The 21033-nt window shown below is 45.5% G+C and overlaps 1 protein-coding gene across 6 annotated transcripts in view; it reads right to left on the bottom strand.

Moving 5' to 3' along the window:
• Prdm15 (PR/SET domain 15) overlaps positions 1 to 21033 on the bottom strand; it is a 59522-nt gene that overhangs the window by 13810 nt on the left and 24679 nt on the right. For 2 of the 6 annotated variants that reach the window (XM_060370846.1, XM_060370845.1), the window contains exons 7-16: positions 15667 to 15909; positions 11896 to 12025; positions 10601 to 10695; positions 10185 to 10279; positions 9728 to 9815; positions 6096 to 6263; positions 4416 to 4510; positions 2096 to 2227; positions 873 to 1007; positions 191 to 354 (exon numbers count right to left, since the gene is read on the bottom strand). In XM_060370846.1, coding sequence (XP_060226829.1) covers positions 191 to 354; positions 873 to 1007; positions 2096 to 2227; positions 4416 to 4510; positions 6096 to 6263; positions 9728 to 9815; positions 10185 to 10279; positions 10601 to 10695; positions 11896 to 12025; positions 15667 to 15909 — 1345 coding nt within the window. Of the gene's footprint in view, positions 1 to 190; positions 355 to 872; positions 1008 to 2095; positions 2228 to 4415; positions 4511 to 6095; positions 6264 to 9727; positions 9816 to 10184; positions 10280 to 10498; positions 10696 to 11895; positions 12026 to 15666; positions 15910 to 21033 lie in introns of all 6 variants that reach the window. The other 4 variants (XM_060370844.1, XM_021657366.2, XM_021657364.2 and 1 more) reach the window with 2 other exon arrangements.

Consider the following 21033-nt stretch of genomic DNA (forward strand, 5'->3'; position numbering starts at 1 on the left):
GCTATAGTATAAAGGTTGTTCTGGCTAATCAACTAGGCCAACATACATTAATGTTAGACTCCTATAAGGAAAATGATTAGGAAGGAAAGGTGCCTCAAATATCTGGCAATAAGAGGATCCTGTGGTTGTGATTTGCTAAGGCTAAGCACTGTGGCTAGTGCCCCTCTTCCCTAGACCCCTGGACTCTTACTTCTGCACATTGGGGTCAGGCAGATTCTCTCGGTGGATGACCATGTGGGCATGGTAGGTGGCCTTGAGTGCAAAGCGCCGGTGGCAGATGCTACAGCCATGGCCTTTCTCCTTGTGTACCTCCATGATGTGTTTCAGATACTCCTTCCCACGACCGAAGGTGAGCTGTAAGGACACAGGGTGGAGGCTGCTGACTCACTGCCATCCCTGGGCATCTTTGCTATAGTTGTATCAGCTAGACACCCTGGGGAGGGTCAGTTACTCATGCCCGAGTTGGGGTGGTGGATATGAACAAAAGCTTGCTGCTTTGAGGCTGAGGAAATTCAGGTCATGAACTGCTTAGAAATCAGTTGTCCTCCTTGTAAGAATACACTCCGCCTTGTATAACATGGACAAGCTTCAGGCTGGTAGGGCCAAGACAGAGACGGGGCAGGGCATTCCCAGTCTGAGGCCAGTGAAGCTACTTAAGCGAGTCTCAGCACCCTGGCTCCACTCCCAGTCAGTAGTCCCGCTTATGTACATGCCAAGCCACAAGTGGGTTCTGATGAGTGTGAGGCCCATGGTTATCATTCCTAAGCCCAGGCGATATGGCATAACCTTCTTTAGGGAAAAAAGATGGATACAACAGTGCTGTGGGCCACAAATTCCTCCTCTGCTGTGCTTAGAGGCAGGGTGTTGAGTACCTGGCACCTCTTGCAGCTGTACTTGTGTGGCTCAGAGTCTGCACTCTCATCAGAGTTGTCATCATTCTCCTCTGAGGAGATCCCAATCTTGCCAATGAACTCTTCCCGCTGGTGGTCATCCATTAGGGCAATGTCCTGCAGAAGAGTCATAGACCCAGCCTCTAACACAATGCACTGATACGCTGGTCACTGCTTTGAGGGAACCAGTTGTTTGCCTAGCGAGCTATACACCTATGTCCCTTGGGATGGCACTGGGATGGGGATTCTGTGGTACAGGTATTTACCAACTCTCACAGTCACCTGTCCAGCAAAGTCCCACCTATGCCCAGGCAAAGTCCTAGAGGACACCCCAGACTGCTGCAGCACTGCTCTGGACGAGGCTCTACTTTGCACTGGGCCTTTGACTTAGGTGCTTCACCCATCTCTCCTCACACCCAGTTCTCTATACCCTGGGGCTCTTGCACAGCTCTTCTTTTCCTAAAGACTGGAAGGCAGCAGACTACCACCCTCCTTACATCCATTCTCCTGGGAAAGGCCCAAGTAAAAGTAATCTGTCAGGCCCCACACAGGGAGAACCTCTGTTCAGGACCTACAGATGGAAACCAAGTGTGATAGTGGAAGTCTCTATGAAGAGCCTGCCAGGGGCCATACTGACAACTACGGAACAAGGCAGCAGTGTCCGTGTGTTAAAACTTCACCCCTAAGAGCTGCGCGGTGGTGGTGCATGCCTTTAATACCAGCACTCTGGAGGCAGAGGCAGGCAAGGCTGGTCTACAAATCGAGTCCAGGACAGCCAAGGCTACACAGAGAAACCCTGTCTCAAAAAACAAAACAAAAACACAAACAATAAACAAATCACCACCACCAACAACAAAAAAAACTTCACCCCTAAGGTGACAATGTGAGAAAGTAGGCCTCTTGGGGAATGGTAAAGTCAGATACCCATGAGTGGAATTAGAACCTTTAAAAGGCAGAAACATTCTCATCCCTCCACTGTGTGAGGACACAGCAAGAAGGTGATGGATGAATGAGGAACCCTTCAGCGGACAGTGAACATTCGAGCACCTCTATCTTGAACTGCCAGCTCCAGAACTGTTAAATATAGTCTGATTAAATATACTGTTAAATATAGTCATCTGTGCTTTGTTGGAACATAAAAGCTAACATAGACACTGCCCTAGGCTGGGCCAGGTCCCTGAGTGCCACCTGCATGGGGCCTGCACCTTGAAGTGGACGTGGATGTGGTCCCTGAGTACATCCACTCGGAAGAACTTGCGTCCACAGATCTCACAGGTGTACTTCTTGTCACCGTGGGTCAGCAGGTGCTTGTTCATGTTACTCCGGCAAGAGAACACCTGGGGACAGGGAACCAGGGCAGTGAGGGTGAGGCTGTTAGACATTCGCATGAGCTAACCCTATGGCCCACAGGACAAGCTGGTCTACAATACCTGTCACGTCCTAGACTTATAATGATTTAGATATCCACTATGCCACAACAGAGGACACACTGTTTCCAGTCTGCTCCAATGGGAGTGTAGCAGAGTGTTTCTGCTGAGTTAAACAGTTCACTGGCACAGAGCCTACTGAGGAGCCATGCAGATATACTCGCAATTTTCTCAAAGAAGACACTCAACCCAGTTTGAGTACTGTTTCATATTGCTTTCTGTTTCTAGCCTAGAGAGATGGATGCAGATTCACTCATGTATCCACACTAGTCCTCTGGGAGCCACTTAACAGCCACGCCTGAGCTGGGGCTGGGAACATGTGGTCTAAAGGCAGATATGCAACCATCACCAAGAGTCCCAGGAGCCCCACTGATTACACAGCATCCAATCAATGACAGGGCTTTCCTCAGATGAGGAAAACTACCCATAAGTAGGATGAGCCTACTTATCCATTGCCATGGGCCCCACCTCCCTGTCCATGCACAAACCCACATTTTAAGGTTGGAAGCCCCACATGGCTCTACTACTCTGCTGAGCCACAGGCTTTGGCTTGCTCTGTGGGTTGAAGGAAACCAGCAAGTATGAAAGCACATTTTATCATTTCCTCTAGAAGGCATCACTGGATCTGGCAGTGCTGCTACGTGCTCACTGTCAGGAGTAGACAGTCATGAGGAGCTGGGTTCCCCAGTGTGGTGGTGCCCAGGTGCCAATGTTACCCTATGCCAGTAGCTCCTTTGTGTAGCTGTGACAGGCTCAGCAGTGACTCCTCCTCTAAACAACACCTGAGGCTGCCCATGTACAGGAGAACTTATATCCCAAGTGTGCACTTGCATACTACAGAACACTTTCTAGAACCTGTGTTCTCCAGAATGAGCTCTGTGCAGTAAAGGACATGGCTTCCATTCCTCTGGGGGCACAGCTAGTAGGCATTTCCATTTGAGGACAGGTGCTTATGTTTCAAAAATGGGACAATGTATATATGGCAGGGGAGGGGGGACTGGGAGACCCAGATGCCTGTACTACAGACATAATCCAAGGCCAAGGTAGCTCATGTGGAGGCACCTACAAAACAGCACAGGCTTTCTAGGCAAGAATACCTAGCATCCACACACTGACCTTGATCTCCATGGGGTAGGCTATCCCTAACTTAGAAAATACTACTTAGCTACTGAGCAGGGGTGGCCAGCACAGACAGCATAAAGCTCCAGGGCATCGTGTCTCTTCAATGTGGATATGAAGGCAAGGTCCAGACACTCACGAGGATAGCATGTCCCACAGTGTCAAATGGGACCCAAACCACAAAAACCAAAAACTAAACATTTCTCAGCAGATTAACAGTAAACCCATCCCAGGTAGCAGAGACCAAAATGTCAAATGTGCAACCTGAGGGACACTTCAGTTTAAAAAAAAGTGGTGCACATTGGTAGTCCCTGAACACTGTTGCCCTAGCAGGTGCATCTAATGATTTGATGCTGAAACATGGTATTGTCTACAGAGTTGACACTTAAGAATTATACAGTAGAACTGAAAGCCAAAAATAGAAGCCTCATTGTGGTGGTTAGTTTTCTGGTCAATTTGATATAAGCTAAGAGTCATCTAGGAAGAGGGAACAAGATTGACCTATAGGCAAGTCTGCGGGGGTACTTTCTTGATAATTACTGATGAGAGGCTCCAGCTCACTGTGGGCAGTGCCACCACCCCTAGGTTGGTGGTCCTGGGTGCCATAAGAAACCAAACTGAGCAAGCCATGGAGAATAAGCTACTAAGCAGCACTCCTTCATGGCTTCCTGCCTCCAGTTCCTGATTGAGTTTCTACCCTGACCTCTCTTCCTGATGGACTATAAGCAACTCTTTCCCCTTCAAGTTTTTTTCCGGTCATGGTTTACTACAGCAACATAAACCTAACCAGGACATGTGTTATGTCTTAAATGTATGATTTTGTGCTGGACTGTATTCACAGGTATCTAGGGGTACAAGGGGACTACTGGCTGTGGGCTGGGCATGTCTACAAGTTTCCTGGACAATGTTCCTTGTATAAAGCTCTGATCTTGAGCTTAACAGAGTGAGGACTTGGCATCCAACACCAGCCACACATTACCTTGCCACACACTGGGCATCCAGAAGGTTCCTTCTTGTAACGAACCAGGCTTTCCCCACTGGCCTCCAAGTCTTCTCTTTTCACCCGCCGCACACCTGAAATCCCAGACCAGATGGGAAGTGTGAGGCCATACAGCACATGTCAGATTCCAGAACTGCCTGGGAACTATGCAGAAACTATTGTGGTACTAGATATGCAAGAGTCTGGTGGGGTATTGTTTGAGCCCATGGATTCAGGGCCACCTTGGGCAATATAACAAGACTCTATCTAACCAACTAACTAACCAACCAACCAACCAGCCAACCAAATTCATGTGAAATAGGCAATCTCTAAACAAAAGAAAGAAACCAGGTGTCTTTTCTGAGCATTTCTAAATAATCTGACATCGACATGGAGCTGGCAACCTGGGCATCAGCAACAGGCTGACTCCAGGGTCCTAAGACTGTGAAGCACAGCAGGCAGTGAATCTGAGGCTAGGGGTATTCTTAGCTTCCAGAGCAGTGAGCTGCTGCCACAGCAATGGTGTGGGTCATATGTGACTGGCTAGGTTCGTCACAGAAAGCAGTAGCTTCCGGCAGGGCCTACAGCATTCTTGATTCTGAACAACTGCTTTGTTTTGGGCCTGACAGAATCTTATGGTAAATTTAGTAAGGTCTGACCATGACATTGACCTCAAGAGGGACAATTATTACCTCTACTGTACAAGCAGAAAATCTAAGGCAAGCAGAAAAACTAAGGTACAGTGACTTGCCTATGGTTCTTGGGGGCTAGGTAGGGCCTAGAGTACATAGGACCTAAGAATCTCATGGGACCATGCTGTAGGTCTTTATGAACTGATAGGGAACTGAGGTAGGGAGAGAGGAAGCCAAGCACAAGAACTTACTAGGGATGTGACCTGGTCTTGTTTTCAGAAACTCATGTGCATGTATCTGACAGTTATGTCTTCTTCTACACAGCCTGAATGTTCTGTAAATAGTGTTTTCAAACACTAATCAAAGTGTGTTTCTGTCAGTTGAGTGTTACTGACAAAGGGGCTGTGACTCTTAGCAGGCAAATAAAGATAGCCTGTATCAGAATGGTGATTTAACCTCTGTTTCACTTCTCATTCTACCCTGCTGCTGCCTCACATGGGTAGAGAGAGCGGACTCTACAGGATCATTCTCTGATCTCAAATAACCTACTGTGTAGACTGATGGCCACCACCCACAGTACCCACCAGCACGCTCCATTTCCTTTTCACAGCTGAACCTGCTGTATGCAGGACACCATACCGACCTTTCTTATACCCCCCCCATCATACTAAAATCATTCTTCACAGTATATAAAAAGTTGTCTAAAGAAATACTTCAAGGGGGTGGAGAGATGGCTCAGTGGTTAAAAGCACTGACTTCCAGAGGACCCAGGTTCAATTCCCAGTAGTTCTTAACTCTCTCTAACTCCTGTTCCAAAGGATCTGTCATGCTCACTTAGACATACATAGTCAAAGCACCAATGCACACTAAACAAATAAATAAATACTTCAAATAACTGTCTGACAGCAGTCTATCTGTGATTATTTGTTCCTCACTTTCCCCAACACTTCTCTCTGCTCACAGGACTGTTAATTCCATCCTAGGACCCTCAGGATCCTGAAAGAGGATCACTAGGTCAGAAGGCAGGCATCTCAGGCCCCAGGCTCACCATCCAAGTGTCGCCTCTGGTGGTCCAGCATGACATCCTTGCGGTAGAACATCTTACTGCAGACCTCACAGGCAAACTTCTTGTCCCCGTGTTTCTTCTTGTGCTTAGAGAGGTTGCTGTTGGTGGAGAAGAATCTGAAACACATCTCACATTGGAACGTCTTGTCATCTGTCCAGAGAGCAAACAAACATACATCATGCGGTAAATCATCCCTGACCAGGCTCCAGCATGTGCGCCTCAGCAGGGTGAACAGCAGAGTAAAAGTAGGAGACAAGTGGAGCACTGTGGCTCAGAGCTCATCAGCTATGTGTGCTCAGCTAGACATACAAATATATACTGGTATGATAGCTCTCCTCACTGGGAAAAGCTACCAGAACAGCTCTCTAGGCTCCTCTCCTTCTATCTGTATCCACTACAAGCTTCCTCAGACTCAGGGATGGCCTCCTTGTGTCCTCAGCATGTTCCACCTACTTCTCCAGCACAGTGCCAATGTCTGGCCTGTCTCTTCTCTGCCCAATTACCTCATAGCATCCTCTTCAGCAACACCCTCAACTTCTTTACCTTTGAGAAGAACTGTCTTGGGCCTAGGCCTCCCTTTAGTGAACACATGCTCCATACTCACTCAATGTATACACCAGAAATACACATGCACATGTATGCATGCACACTTATCTCCACCCCTATTCAACACACAGCACATAAAAACACATGTTCACACTGCAAGAAGTCAGCATCCCTGCATCCTGGTCCCTACTTCAAAGTCCCTCCTGGAAGCCAGCAGTCAAGTTGTAGTTCCTGCCTCTGAAAGTCTACTCTACCATCTGCCCGTCCCCTCTGCCTGCTACCTGCAGTCCCCGCTCCACATCCATTGGGTGCCTTGCTTCCTTGGGGGCCAGCGCTCAGAATCACTTGCTCTTTCCTGAATATAAATGCATTTGATAGCAGGTGACAAGTATGTTGTTGCTTCTCCCAGGAGCAAAAGCCCCTAGACCAGAATGTCTCTAGTCTCAGCAAATGTTTTCCTATAAAAACCCTTAGTCTACATGGAGAAGAGCCACCATCCACCACGCACCTATATTGGTCCCCCTGTCCGTGGAGAAATCTGTACATATACCTTGGGATGTGACTTGTCAGGCATTCATTGTTGATATCTGAGCAAGTCATTCTGCTTAGGGGCTACCTAGACCTAGGGAGGTGTTACACAGCATCTCAGGATTCCACACATTCCACTAGATTCAACTGTGACCCCCCCACCCCCTAGTCAGTTGTAATAACCAAGATGTGGCCAAGAAGCCAATGCCCTTGATGCTAAGGTCCACTGGTAGGACTACTGAAACGAGGCCCTATGCTGCAGGAAGTCTCTAGCTACATTCAGGAGATTCAATGTGTAGCCAGCTAGAGGTCAATCCACCTAAAACTAAAGAAAATCAGACATCTTTATCTCTTCCTCCCAAGGGGACAAAGACACAAGGCAGGGATATGTGCCTGGCCTTCAGCAGGGAGGGGTGAGTGAGGGACCCCACCTGAGGGCAAGGCAGCCCAGGAAGCAGTGGCCCCACTACTGCTTTCCCCACAGCAGGATGGCTCCTCTTACAAGCACCATGCTTTCCTGTAACTATGGAAAGCAGTAGTATAGGCTTGGACGCTCATGTTCTCCCTTACAAACACCCCCTAGTATGTGGAAGGAGACCTTACTTCCAACTGTTTTATGTGCTGATCACCTTCACAGTCAACTAACCTGACCAATCACACCTCAATAACAGCCTGAGTACAAGAACCTAGCCCTTAGAAATCTAGTCCTCAGAATAATATCCACCCCCTACCCCTATATTCCACTATAAGGTTTTGGACTGATATTTTACTAAGTTCAGGCACCTGACAGGAGTGGACTGCTAGGGAACCAAGTTGATGGGAGGCTGTATTTCGAGGCCTTGGCTTGGGTCTTGCTACCTGTTAGTGTCCTCTTTAGGTTCAAAGGCAGCACAGCAAATGCATAGGTAAGAGTGACACAGGGGACAGAGTAGGCTGGAGAAATACCTGCCCACTACACACTTGAAGCACCCCAGCCCTTTGTATAAATCCTCTGAGGATACACATTCCACTAACTTGATACCGCAAAAGGTACAAGAACATGTAAAGAGGCTGCCATGGAATCTCAAAGCTAACAGCTCATTTTCACTCTCAGCTCCCATCCTTGAAATCAGAAGAGAAGATGCTTGCAGTTCAATACTGCCATGACCACATAACAAGGACAAGTGTCTGGTGTGACAGTTTTAACCAACGTACAACGACTAAGTCTTCATTTTCTATTCCACTCTTGTCTAGAGAAATTATTAACCCTTATGTAGGAACAAGTGCTCTTCAGTCTCCAATGTATCACTGACATCAAGCTGGTGATATGTTCACCCTACTCTGCATCTTCTTGAGGAACTACAATGGCACCAATTCCAGTTAACAGAGTCTGCTTGATGCTGAACCAAATGGGAACAGATAGGAGCATGACCAGATTCTCATGGCACATCAAGAAAGGACAGTGGAGAGCACAGGCTGCAGATGGTGCAATTATGTACATGCTCCTGCAGGTGGACCATGTCACTGACAGCCATCCTCCAAAAACCTGCCTGTTCTGTCCATCAGAACAGTCTTATCACAGTGAGGAAGGCATCATGCTGAGGAAAGAAGAAACCAGCCACATACACAGAATGAACAAATTAATAGAGACTCTGATATCCACAGGTAGGCACAAGCATGGGCAGAAGCATGACAACAGGAGTAGAGAGGATCACAGGCTGACCTTATAGGTCTCTAAGGTAACTGTCACTGCTCTCCCCTGCTGATTTTCTATGAATCCTAAAGACAGACAGGGAGAACACAAAGGCCCCCAGTGACTATCCCTCTACATTTCCTCTGGTAACTTGGCTGCATGGCCAAATCCCAGGAACTGTTGAACTCAGAGCTCCCTCTCTGGAGCACAGGGCATCCAGGCCCCAGAGATGCCACTCCTTGGCCTACTTGCTGCCTTTCACAGTTTACTTACATTTGACAGCTATAAACTGGCCCAAAAGATAGTGTCTGAGAGCATCCTGGGCCCCCTGTCCCTCTACCATGGACAGCTTAGAGCACAGCAGCTTTTGACCTCATACCTTTTTTTTTTTTTTTGGCTTCCATTTTCCTTTTGGAGAGTGGCAGGTGGAAGCAGGCTCAAGATGTAACAACCTGGGCCAAGTGGCAACAAAATCTCTCTCTGGGTGCCAACAGAGGACAGAGGAGCAGAAGGCTGATGGTGGGAAGAAAGCTCCAACAAACCAGGTGGGCCTTACCCACCTTAAGCCTTGCCTTTGCATTTTTCTCTCACACACACTTCTAGAGCAAACTCAACACTGCTGCTCACCCTGTTAGCAAGGATAAGGGTCCTACATCATGGTGGCCTCAGACACAGGGTCCGAGAACTGACATAAGACAGCCTGTCCTTTCTTGACTAAAGGAAAGCTGTTTTAGATTTCTTCAATGGCTGAACAGTTCTGAATATCCCTCACATTCTTTGAGGTAAGAAGATTAGGAAGATGCCTGAGCAGCCCAGTGGGACCCTTCCTCCTAACATGGAGGGCAGGTGGCTGAGATAGGGGCCTCACCTGTCCTACAGTTGTGGAACTCCAGCGCACTCTCCATTCGGAAGGTCTTCCCACAGCTCCCACAGCGGTAGCGGTACTCACCATCCACCTGCGCAAAGGGGCACACTGTCAGCAAGGAAGACCACATGAGCTCAACACAGGTGCCACCCTGGTGTGTGCTGTTCTAGTAATTTCTAGGGCTGGCTACCCAACAGTTTTCCTCCCCTGTTCTGGTAGGAATACTCTTGTTGTCCAACTGTCTGAGAAAGAGAACCCTACACTCAGGCAAGCACGCCCCCAAATGCCAGCCACCTGTGTTCCCCCATGTTGTCCCTGTTTCTGTGGGCATTGGCCTAAGCCGGGCTTGTAATGCATGGGGCTGTGGGGGAACCTCCCTCTGGAAACTGAGAACTCCCCTCTAGTATGGCTCCTCTTCTAGAAAACAGTTATTCAGTCAGTTGTTTGAGTGCCCATTTACCTCATTTCGGCTGTGCTTGTAGGAGACATGTTGCTTTAAACTTTCCTTTCTGCTGAACAGTTTTGAACATTCCTCACATTTAAACAGCTTGTCACCTAAGGAATGAGCCAACAGAAGGCAGATTCAAAGCTTTGGCCTTTCTTAGAAAGGTGAACTCTATCTCTGAAACATGAGGTGTCTGCCTCAGTGGGGTACCGCTATGCTGGAAGGGACAGGCAGCCACAGGGCCACCCCTTGCAGCAGCTCTGCAGCAAGGACCCAGCAATGGATACACACTTTCCTGGCCCTGCCCTGTGGGCTGGGCGGGCACTCACCGTGCGCGCACTCACCGTGCGAACGCACGTGCCGGCTCAGGTTGCTGCTGTTCTGGAAGACCTTGCTGCAGGTGCCACACTGATGGATACGTTTATGCTCACCCAGCTGCCGTACGAGCTTCCGCCGAATGCCATGTCTGCTGGACAGAACCAAGCCCCTCTTGAGAGCAATGGTGCTGCTTGGATGATGTGTGAACCTGCCCAAGAGAGGAACTGCTGGTCAAGGAGAGATGGTGGCTGAGTTCTCAGAGTAAAAGTTTCTGATCATAATCACCTTAAAAATATCCTCAGCCACATTTCCCAGCTACACTTGGCCCATGAGCAAAGGAAAAGGAAGGCAGAACTTAAGAGTCACCCAGTCCCGGGTAGCAAAGACACTATGGGCACACACACATTGGCTTCAGCACTATCTAACAGCTATGCAGCTCACCTGCTTCAGCCCTGGCCACCAGGAAGCCTGAGCTCCATCTGTGTTCCAAACAAGGCAGCCCTGACTGTGGTTCTTGTCCTTACTTGGTCTCAGCTCTACTCTGCTTTATGTTGACTCTGAACCTGACTTCTAAACACTTCTTCGTCCTGTCAAGTGTGCTTTTTCTGGTAAGTGCTTAAAATCCTCTTTGTAGTAATACAGGAAAGAAATAATAAACACATCCACATTTTCACAGGTTCACCAGGTGAATTCTGCCAACTCCAAAGGGCACAGAAAACACCAGCAGCTGAGTCAACTTCAGGGCAAAAACTCACCAGGGAATTATAACTGTAGTATAAACACATCTTTCCCTTGCTCACAAAAAGAAAGCAGAGCAAAGTATGAAACGGACTAAAATTCAAATCCAAGCAACTGCTGAACCAGAGCAGCACTGCTCGCAGCTGAGGTGGACCTCCTCGGCCCCCTAGAGAGCAGACAAAGCTTGAACATGCATCAGTGTAACATGAGCCTTACTGAGGAGATTCAGACACACACTATGACAAAAAAGGACATGTGCTAAGTAAAATAAGCCATTCATAAAAAGTAAGGAGCAAAATGTGCCCTGCTGACATGAGGGACACAGTCTAAAAATGCATGCAGACAGGAAGTAAAATAGTGGGTGCCAAGGGCACATTCAGTTTGGGTAGATAAAGGCTTGGGAGATGAATAGCCATAATAGCTCTGCTCCTGTGTCCTTAAAGAGTTGTAATGGTGAATATTCTGTCTTGTGTGTTTTAAGAAAAAAAAGTTTTCACAGTGAATGAACTATGAAACTATGAAACTCATGGGGTTCAGGACATACACTTTTGGCCAGAAGAGCTGAAACCTGCTGTGGGAATTAGAAGTGAGAGGCACTTTCCCTTCAGTACCAATTAGCTGTTCCCTGTGCTCCGTCCCCAAGCACCAGCCATGTACAATCAGGACTTACTTTGGCACTGAGCTGACCTCATTTGTGGGGGTGGCCAGCTTCCCCAAGACTAACTCCATTATCCGTTCGTCGGGTGTTGCACTCACAGGCTCATCTGGAGGGATCTCGGTAATGATCTCTGCCACGTGCTCTGTGTAAAAGGGTATGACAAAAGGGTCAGTGCTAGTGTGGGAGACAGATTGTAATACTGCCAGGAGAAGCACTGTCCCTGGAAGCACATCCTGAGTTTAGATGCAATAGGGACAAAAATAGAACATTTTAGAATTTAAACGTTTATTTGTATATAAAGAAAGTATTATGTTTTTAGTCCAAACCAAAGCCATACTCCATGCCTTGTAATGCCCAAGCGTCACACTATTTCAGTCTCTCCTGACTCCCAGGACACTACTGATATACAGCAGATGGAAATACAGCTAGATCTTGTAACTTATTAAATGAACTCTTGACAGATTTACAAGTATGACAAGTCATCTTGAGGATGTTCAAAGGTGAGTTGAACATTTTATTTAGAGTCACATTAGAAATGTGATAAAATGAAATGAAGACTATACAGAAGAAAATTTGAACCACTGTCATTTTTTTGTTTGTTTGTTTGTTTTTAATTGGGTCTCATGTAGCCAGGGCTGGCCTCAAACTTACTATGTAGTCAAGGATGACCTTGGACATCTGATCCATCTATCTCCCATGTTTTCAACACACCGTGACTGCATTTCCCTCTAATCCTTCCAGCCCCCTCCCACAACCCACTCCCCCAGATCCACTCCTCCTTCATTTCTTTTCAGAAAAGAACAGCCTCCCAAGTATATCGCCTGAACACAGCAAAACAAGATACAATAAGACAAGGCACAGACCCTCACATTGAGGCTGGGCGAGGCAACCCGGTAGGAGGAAAAGGACCTCAAGAGCAGGTGAAAGAGTCAAAGATAACCCCACTTCCACTGTTAGAAGTTTCAAAAACACCAAACTAACAATCATAACAGATATGCAGAGGACCTGGCACAGACCCATGCAGGCTCAGTGATTGCTGCTTCAATATCTGTGAGCCCCTATGAGTCCTACTTATTTGGTTCTATGGGCTGTGTTCTCCTTGTGTCCTCAAACCCTCTGGCTCCTACAATTTCCTCCAAGGGTTCCCCAAGTTCCAAGGGGAGGAAACCTGTAGAGAACTCCAATTTGGACTCTCTCTGTTTAATGTTTAGCTGTGGTCTCTGCATCTGTTCCCATCAGCAGCCAGTGAACGCCTCTCAGGAGCCACTGGTTTTGCCTACTATTAACAATTGCAAGTGACAGCCTGGAAGTAGTTCCTTTTGTCCTTTCCTATCTAGAGAGGCAAGGAAATCCCACAGGGAGCTCAAACTACTCCTGCTCATGTGCAGATACTTCCAAATGGTTCAGAGAACAGGCACTGGTCAAAGAGAAAGTGGGAAATGTTCCTTGAAAGCTGCTCCTCTACTCTCTTTTCAGTTTCAAGCTTGCTTTTCATTTCCACAATGGCAAGTGTAATAAAGAGCATCCAGTGCCAGTAACACAGGCTGGGGGTTCTGCATAATCAAAGAACAAGCTCAACCCAATTAGATGGCTCCAGTGGTGTGCTAGATAGTTTTATGTCAACTTGATATAAGCTAGAGTCATCTGAAAGGAAGGAATCTCAATTAAGAATTATGCTTCCATAAGATTCAGATGTCTTAATTAGTGACTGATGGGGAGGGCCAAGCCCACTGTGAGTGGTGCCCCTGAACTGGTGTTTCTAGGTTCTGTAAGAAAGCAGGCTAAGCAAGCCAGTAAGCAGCTTCCATAGCCTCTGCATCAGCTTCTCCTCCTGGTTCCTGCCATGCTTATGTTCCTGTCATGACTTCCTTCAATGATAGATAGTAATATGCAATTATAAGCCAAAAAAAAAAAAAAAAAACAAAACAAAAAACAAAACAAAAAAAAAAAAAACACTTTTCCTCCCCAATTTGCTTTGCTCATGGTGTTTCAGTACAGCAATAGTAATCCTGACTAGGATAGAAACTGATGCCAGGATGCCAGGATCATGGGGTATTGCTGTGACCTGACCATGTTGTTTTGGGAAAGATTATGGAAGGACTTTGGAATTTTGGGCTAGAAAAGCTATTGAGGAATATTCAAAGATTGGTGAGCTTTTCTGTGGGAGTTTAGAAGATAAGAATGTTGAGAGTAATGCAGATGTTGGAGGCCTGGCTAGTTTCAGAAAGAAGTTTGAGAGCCCTTGAAGATTTTATTAAGGCTTTTTTACGATTTTGTGTTGAGAATCTGCGGTTCAAGAATCAACTGTAATTAACAAGACCAGAACCACTGAAGTAAAATCCTCTGCTTTACTGGGACAATTAATGGTAGTCAGCTGGAGCAAAGAAATTAGTGGTGATTGAGACCAGCATCACTGAGGTGAAATCTTCTGGGAAGTGTTTTCTGAGTCAGCACACAAAAGTTGTGTTTCACAGATAGTAAAGGTTGTTGTAAGCTGAACTTGGGTAGTCTAAGAGTCATGCAGGTGGTACTGGTTTTGAAGGCATGAAGAGGCATCATGAAGAACAACTGAGGCTTGACATTGAGAGAGGCCAGAAAATGTCCTTGGTGAAGGTGCAGACTCAGCAGCAGTTGAAGGCCCAGGACTAAAGCGGTTATGAGAATAAATTGAGGCTTGGCATGAAGAAAACCCAGGTAAGGTTATTTCTGAAAGTGCAGCCCAGCTGCAGCAAGAGACTCCAGCATATTGTAGATGCAAAAACAACAGCCACAGAATAGAGCCTGGAAGACAAGCTGTGTGTGCTGCAGAGGACAGAGTCAGTGAAGTGACTCAAGCCCTTTGTAGGAGCTCAGAAGATCATGAGTGCATCTCAGATATTAGACGTTGAGTTATCTACACTGTTTAGTTTAGTTTTATACTGTTCAGATTATGGCTGTGCTCTGTTCTTCCCTCTTAAAGTAAGAACGTATTTAACTTAATTTTGATTTTATGGGCTGCCACAGTTCAGAGACTGATAGTTAAAAAAAGATTTTGGAATTTTACAAAGACTTTTGTTTTTAATAAAACTAACATTTTAAGTGGTAAAGATATCTACTGTGCAAGCCCAGCCCCACCCTCATAGAGCTAAAAAAGAATTACAAAGTTATCGTCTGGCTTTTGTATATATTGTGGTCTGTTTGACACACATATGTGTGTGTACACACAAATACATACATACATACAAACATACATACATGTTTAAAAAGAACAGGGCCATGACCAACAACATGTCTACCCATAAGCAGTAGGCAACAAATACTGGGAACTTACATGAGGGAGTAAAGAGTTGTAACTGACAGGCATGACATGGACAAGACTCACCCCTGTGACACAAGCCAGGCACTGTGGCACAGGTGTGTCAGCCCAGCTCCTCAAAAGGCTGAGTCCTTAGAATCAAGAGTTTAAAGTCAGCCTGGGTTACATGCTAAGCTTAAAGCCAACTGTGGATTCGGTGTCAGAAAACAAAACAAAACAAAACAGAAAAAAGCAAGACTGAGGGCTCCAGTCCTAATGAGACAATGGCTAGCCAGGTGTCCATTTTTAAAGATCTGCGGTCAGAACACTCACAGAATACGCTAGTGTAAAAGATTCTACATGATAATCACACTTTAATAGCTGATTGAGGGACTGCAGAGGATATAAGCTCCTACTTCATGAGCCCTCCTGCCAAGATGGTCCCCCAGGAAACTAAGGTGATGAAAAACATACAGCCCGTGATAGCACATGCCCCACCAGCTTCTCACCTGCAGGCTCCTTCTCTTTGATAATGACCAGGGGCTGCTCAGCCCTGGAAACTTTGGGTTTCCTCCCCCTTCGAGGCTTTTTCTTTGGCTCTTTGGTGACCAGGACATTCTGGATGCTCTTACTCTCAGTTGCTGTGGGAGGTTCCATCCTGGGTGCAGTAGGCTCCTTCTCAGAACCTGCGTCATGTTGCTGGCCACCTGTAGGAAGGCTTTTGGCTTGCTCCAGGTGGCCCAAGAGATGCTCTGCAAGAGGAGAAGGGCTGATGATGACACCGTTGGAGAACAAGTTCCTGCCAGCTCACCACCTGCCTTACCATTTTGGCTTTTTGGTATGTTTGCAACTGTGCCCTCTGCACAGATTCAAACAAACCAATCAACAAACAAAAATCAACTTCATCTTCATTGTTTTTAAAGCAAAATATCCATCACATATACAGCTTCAGACTGAGTTTCCCTCATCTGAAATGTTCAGGACCAGACAACTCCAAATCATGGTAGACTCTAACTTTAGAAATGTATAGTGCTTCAGATTTTCAACTTTCAAATGGGGGCTGATCAGTTTAAATTGTGTTTATGTATTAAAGACTGTCATGTAGCGCAGACCAACCTCAACTTCTGATCCTTCTGTCTCTACCTTCAATTGCTAAGATTAGACAAGTGCCACCATGTCCCATTTTATGCAGTAATAGGGTTCAAATCCAGGGCTTCCTGCATGTTAGGCAAGCACTCTGTCCACTGGGTCACATCTCCCCTCCTGTTACTATGAGGCAGCCTATAAATCCAGAAGTGCATGTACATATTCACATGCAACTCTGACCTACTTTCTTGATTGTTTGTATTTTTCTAACTTTTCCATAAGAGTGGGACACACTAAGATGGAAGCACCAATAGAGTACTACTACATAAAGCACTCACTGTAAACATTTTTTCTTTTCTTTCTTTTCTTTCTTTCTTTCAACATGGTTTCTCTGTGAAGCCCTTGCTATCCTGAAACTTTCTCTGTAGACCACGCTGGCCTCAAATTCAGAGATCAGCCTGCCTCTAGCTCCCAAGGCTGGGATTAAAGGTGTGCTCCACCAGCACCCAATTAAACATTTCTTTATAAACCCTACAAGAAAGTACAGTGGCTTCGCTTATTTACAGCTGACAGAAAGCCAAGACCACCCAGAAAAAAGCAAGCAGGCAGGATGCCACATAGGGTAGCAAGTTTGGGAGGTAGTGAGTAAATGGGTCACAGGGTACCAGATGACAGGTAGAAGAAGTGACTAAACACCTACATGAAAGAGGCACCACTGTGCCTGGAACTGGTTCCTTCTTCTGCAAATGTGAGTTGATTCAGCACCAGTATCAAGCTAAGCAGTCATTATCCATGATTTGTCCCACATTAGAAACTCTATTCTAGATGGGTGGCTCCAAGGAGCAGGCCTGTGAGAGAAAGCTAACATGATCTGGCACCTAGCAGAACAAGCTTACACTGAGCCCACTAGCTGAAAATGAATGGGAAGATGAGGCAAAACAGAACACACATCCTGAGAATACAGGTTGAGGAGTATTAAAGCAAAGAAGACTGCCAATCACAGAGTGAACATAAAACCAAAATGAAGGACACAGCATGAGTAAAATCAGAGGTCCTAGGGTCTCACAGGTCATCAGGCTGTAAAGACAGGATCATGTCATCACAAGGCCTGGGGACTAGGAGACAGAGTTGAGTCTACTCTGGACCAGGCACAGTTTACACAGGGCCCAGGTTCTGAGCCAGTCAATAAAGCCTGGTTCGTAGCAAGATTCCTCTAGGATGATCTTATGATTAATTTATTTTCATGCTTATTTATTTTATGTGCAGTTGTGCTCAGGCCATTGTGTACTTGTGGGATTGGTTCTCTCCTTCCACCTTTTGGGTTCTAGGGATTGAACTCAAGTGGTCAGGCTTGGTAGCAAACACCTTTACCTGCTAAGCCAACTCAGTGCTCTCTTCTAAGGTTTTAGAGAAGAAAGGCAGGTGATATAAAATAACACCCATAATAAAAACCAAAGCTCTAATGCAGGTGTATGGCACAAATATATACCATTCAAGCTAAAAACGAAACAAAACCCCTTCATAGCCTAGTGAAAAATAAAACTTAAACTATGAAGAAGAAAAAAAGAGCACCCAGCTATAGTCCACCAGGAAAAACACATGTCTGAAGCTGTATGACTCTTTAGGTCCAAAATAAGGAGAGCTAGGGATTAGTACTAGGGATTAGTGAAATCGGCTGAGTGTTCACCTGACTCACATGAAGCTCTGGGTCTGATGCCCAGCACTTTGTAAACAGGTGTGGTGACTGTTATATACCTGCAGTCCCAGCACTTAGGAGGTTAAAGCAGAAGGGCCAAGAAAGACCCTGTTTGAGAAATCAGTAATAAATGTATAAGTGGGGGTGAAAAGATGGCCACATGGTTAAGAGCACTGGCTGCACTCCTAGAAAACCTGGGCTCAATTTCCAGTACCCACACAACACCTCACAACTGTAATTCCAGTTCCATGATATCTGACACCCTTACACCTATATACATGCAAGCAAAACATAAAATTAAAAAAATACTTTTAAGAATGCATGAGAAGCATACCAACTCTGCTGCTGGACTCACACAGGCCACTCACTAGCTCTGCCTACCATGCCCATCAAATCTATGACCTTGTGATTTGTGTCTAATTTACTAACTGCTCTGATGGATACAGAAATCTACCATGCGAGGAGAAGTACAATTTCTCCTCATGCAGCTTTCAGTCTTTGCTTTATGAATTTCTAGACTATGTTATGGTGTACATGAGAATTTAGGTGCAATGTTGCATAAAATATGGAACGGAGCTAGCATGGCTCTTAGGGAAATTTTCAGTGCTTATATTTAAAAAAATAAAAAAAACCTAAAAATGACTGAGTGTAGCTGGTCTTTGCTACTTTGTGGGTTCTTCATTTTCCCACCATTTAACTCCCAGTTTCATCTTCTATTACTAGATGAGAGAGAAAGAAGTATAGAGGGCAAAGGGAGAGAGATCCTTTAATTTCTTTCCTTTTGTTTCTTCTTTGAGCACTAACAAACCACAACTAACCCCCCTGAATGACCAACAACTACCCATTCCTCCTCTCAGGGCCCTAGCATTTATATACCCTCTGAAAAGTTCCTAGAATTCCAAACGTCACACAATGGCAGAAACTATCTGCAGCTGGCAAAAGCATGCCTCTGCTAGAGCACAACACAAATCATAGTCAGCTGCTATGGACAGTCTGAAGCTGCCCCATATCCCCACACCTAGAATTAAAATGAACCACACTCTTATAATATTTCTGACTTTTAAAGAAAGTCACTGTAACTGAGTAAAGCTTTCACCCTAAGACTGAGAAAAGAACCAAACCAAACCAAAACAACAACAAAAACAAAACAACAACAACAAAAAACATAAAAAGGAACCAGGCATGGTGGCACGCCTATAGGAAGTGAAGCAGAAGTCAAGGTCATCCTCAGCTACAAAGCAAGTGCAGAGCCAGCCTGAACTGCGTGAAACCCTTTCACAAAACAAACAAAACATGACAAATCATCAGAAATCAATTTTTAAAAATGAAAATACAGTAAGGAATAAGTGAAGCTCAAAGCTGTTGATATGAAAAGACTACACTGATTAAAAAGTCCAGTGAGAAAGGTGTGAGTTGGTTCATAACTGTGTAATTGGTTCATGACAGAAAACAGCAGTCTCTTACCCTATTCTGCCCATTCATTCATCTATATTTTCTAGTCATCCATCCACACCTACAGAGGATAGTTCCAGGAACCCAAAGCTATCAAAACCTGCAAACACCCAAATCCCTTACATAAAATGGCACACTATTTACAAAAAACAACACACATGCCATACACATTAACACTCAAAACACCAACATGCAGTAAAAATGCTATCTGAATGGTTACTGCTCTACATTCAGGGAATAATGACAAGAAAAAAAATCCTGTACATATTCAGTACAGACACATCCAAGTTGTTTTGTGGTGTACAGCTGCTTGAGTGCTGGCATGAGCATACCACAGATAGAGGCCTGACTATATCTGACAGTGTCCACTGACAATTTAAAACAAAGATTCTGCTTTCCTATTCATGTTTCCTTGTTAGACCTCAGACTCCTCCCAATCCTACCAACACACTCAGATCACACTTTTGGTGTAAGCCAACAACTGGTGTTTACAAGATGATGGCCATAAAGATCTATTCACAGTTGAGCCCCAAAGCAGTTGTGGTTAGCATTCTTTCTCCTGGAGCTAATTACAGCCTTACCTTCTATCAATCACTCATTGTCCCATGTCTGCTACTAGTCTGTATACTCCCTGCCTTTCTCAATCTCTGTCAAACCTTCTGGATTTCTCCTTTTATTGTAGCACCAGCTTTTCCCAGAGGCCTCTGCTCTCTCTAAATTGGGCTGGTACCCTGCATATCTTTCTCCCATTCCCTGAAAAGGACTCTCTTCTTATTTCCTGTTTGTAGAAGACATGCACATTGCTTTGGGGAGGGCAGCACTGTAAAACTCAACAGAGGTGCTGGGATCTCAGAAGCCACACATTTGGGCTCTGGAATCTAGTGTTATTGTGGGTGACAGTGTCTTCATCAAGCAGTCTGATGGTGAGAGATTGCATACTCTAGGGTTCTCCTCACTAGATGTTTTTTGACCCTGCTTGGAAATTTCTGGATTTTTAAAAATATCTTCATTAGGTTGCTGACAGTGAAGAATCTAATGACTAAGTCGGCCTTCCTGCCTTAACGGTGCCCTTGTTTTTAATGGCTATCCAACAGTTTGTTTTTTTCTAAATCCTCTGATTAGGTCCCATGATAGCACAGGTGGGTCTTTGTCATTCGTCATATCACTGCCTGTTGGGTCCTTCTAGGTTGTAAACCTGCATCCTTTAGTGTTTTCATGCTGACTATCTATCTGGTTTATTTTTGAGACAGGATCTCATATAACCCAAAGTTAATATGTAGTTGAGGATAACTTTAAATTCCTGATCCCTCTGCCTTTGCCTTTTGAGGACTGGGATTACTGGCATGTGCTACCATGTCTGGTTTTGGGGATGCTGGGGATTGACCTCAGGGCTTGTGATGTTTGGAATTCTACTAACTGAGCTATATCCCCAGTCCACTGTCTACTGACTAATTCTTATTGCCTATCCCTTCCTCCTACAGAGCACTCCTGACACCTGCAGTCTCAGACCATCCTCCAGTCTCTGTATCTCTTCTGTTAGTGTTCTCCATATGCTCCTCCTTATGAAAAACTCTCCCAAGTGTTTTTGGGCACTTTTCCATCAATTTGACGTCTATTACCACAGCTTTCATTTTCAGTGTCC

Source organism: Meriones unguiculatus, chromosome 17 (genome assembly GCF_030254825.1).
Source record: "Meriones unguiculatus strain TT.TT164.6M chromosome 17, Bangor_MerUng_6.1, whole genome shotgun sequence".
NCBI lineage: Eukaryota > Metazoa > Chordata > Mammalia > Rodentia > Muridae > Meriones > Meriones unguiculatus.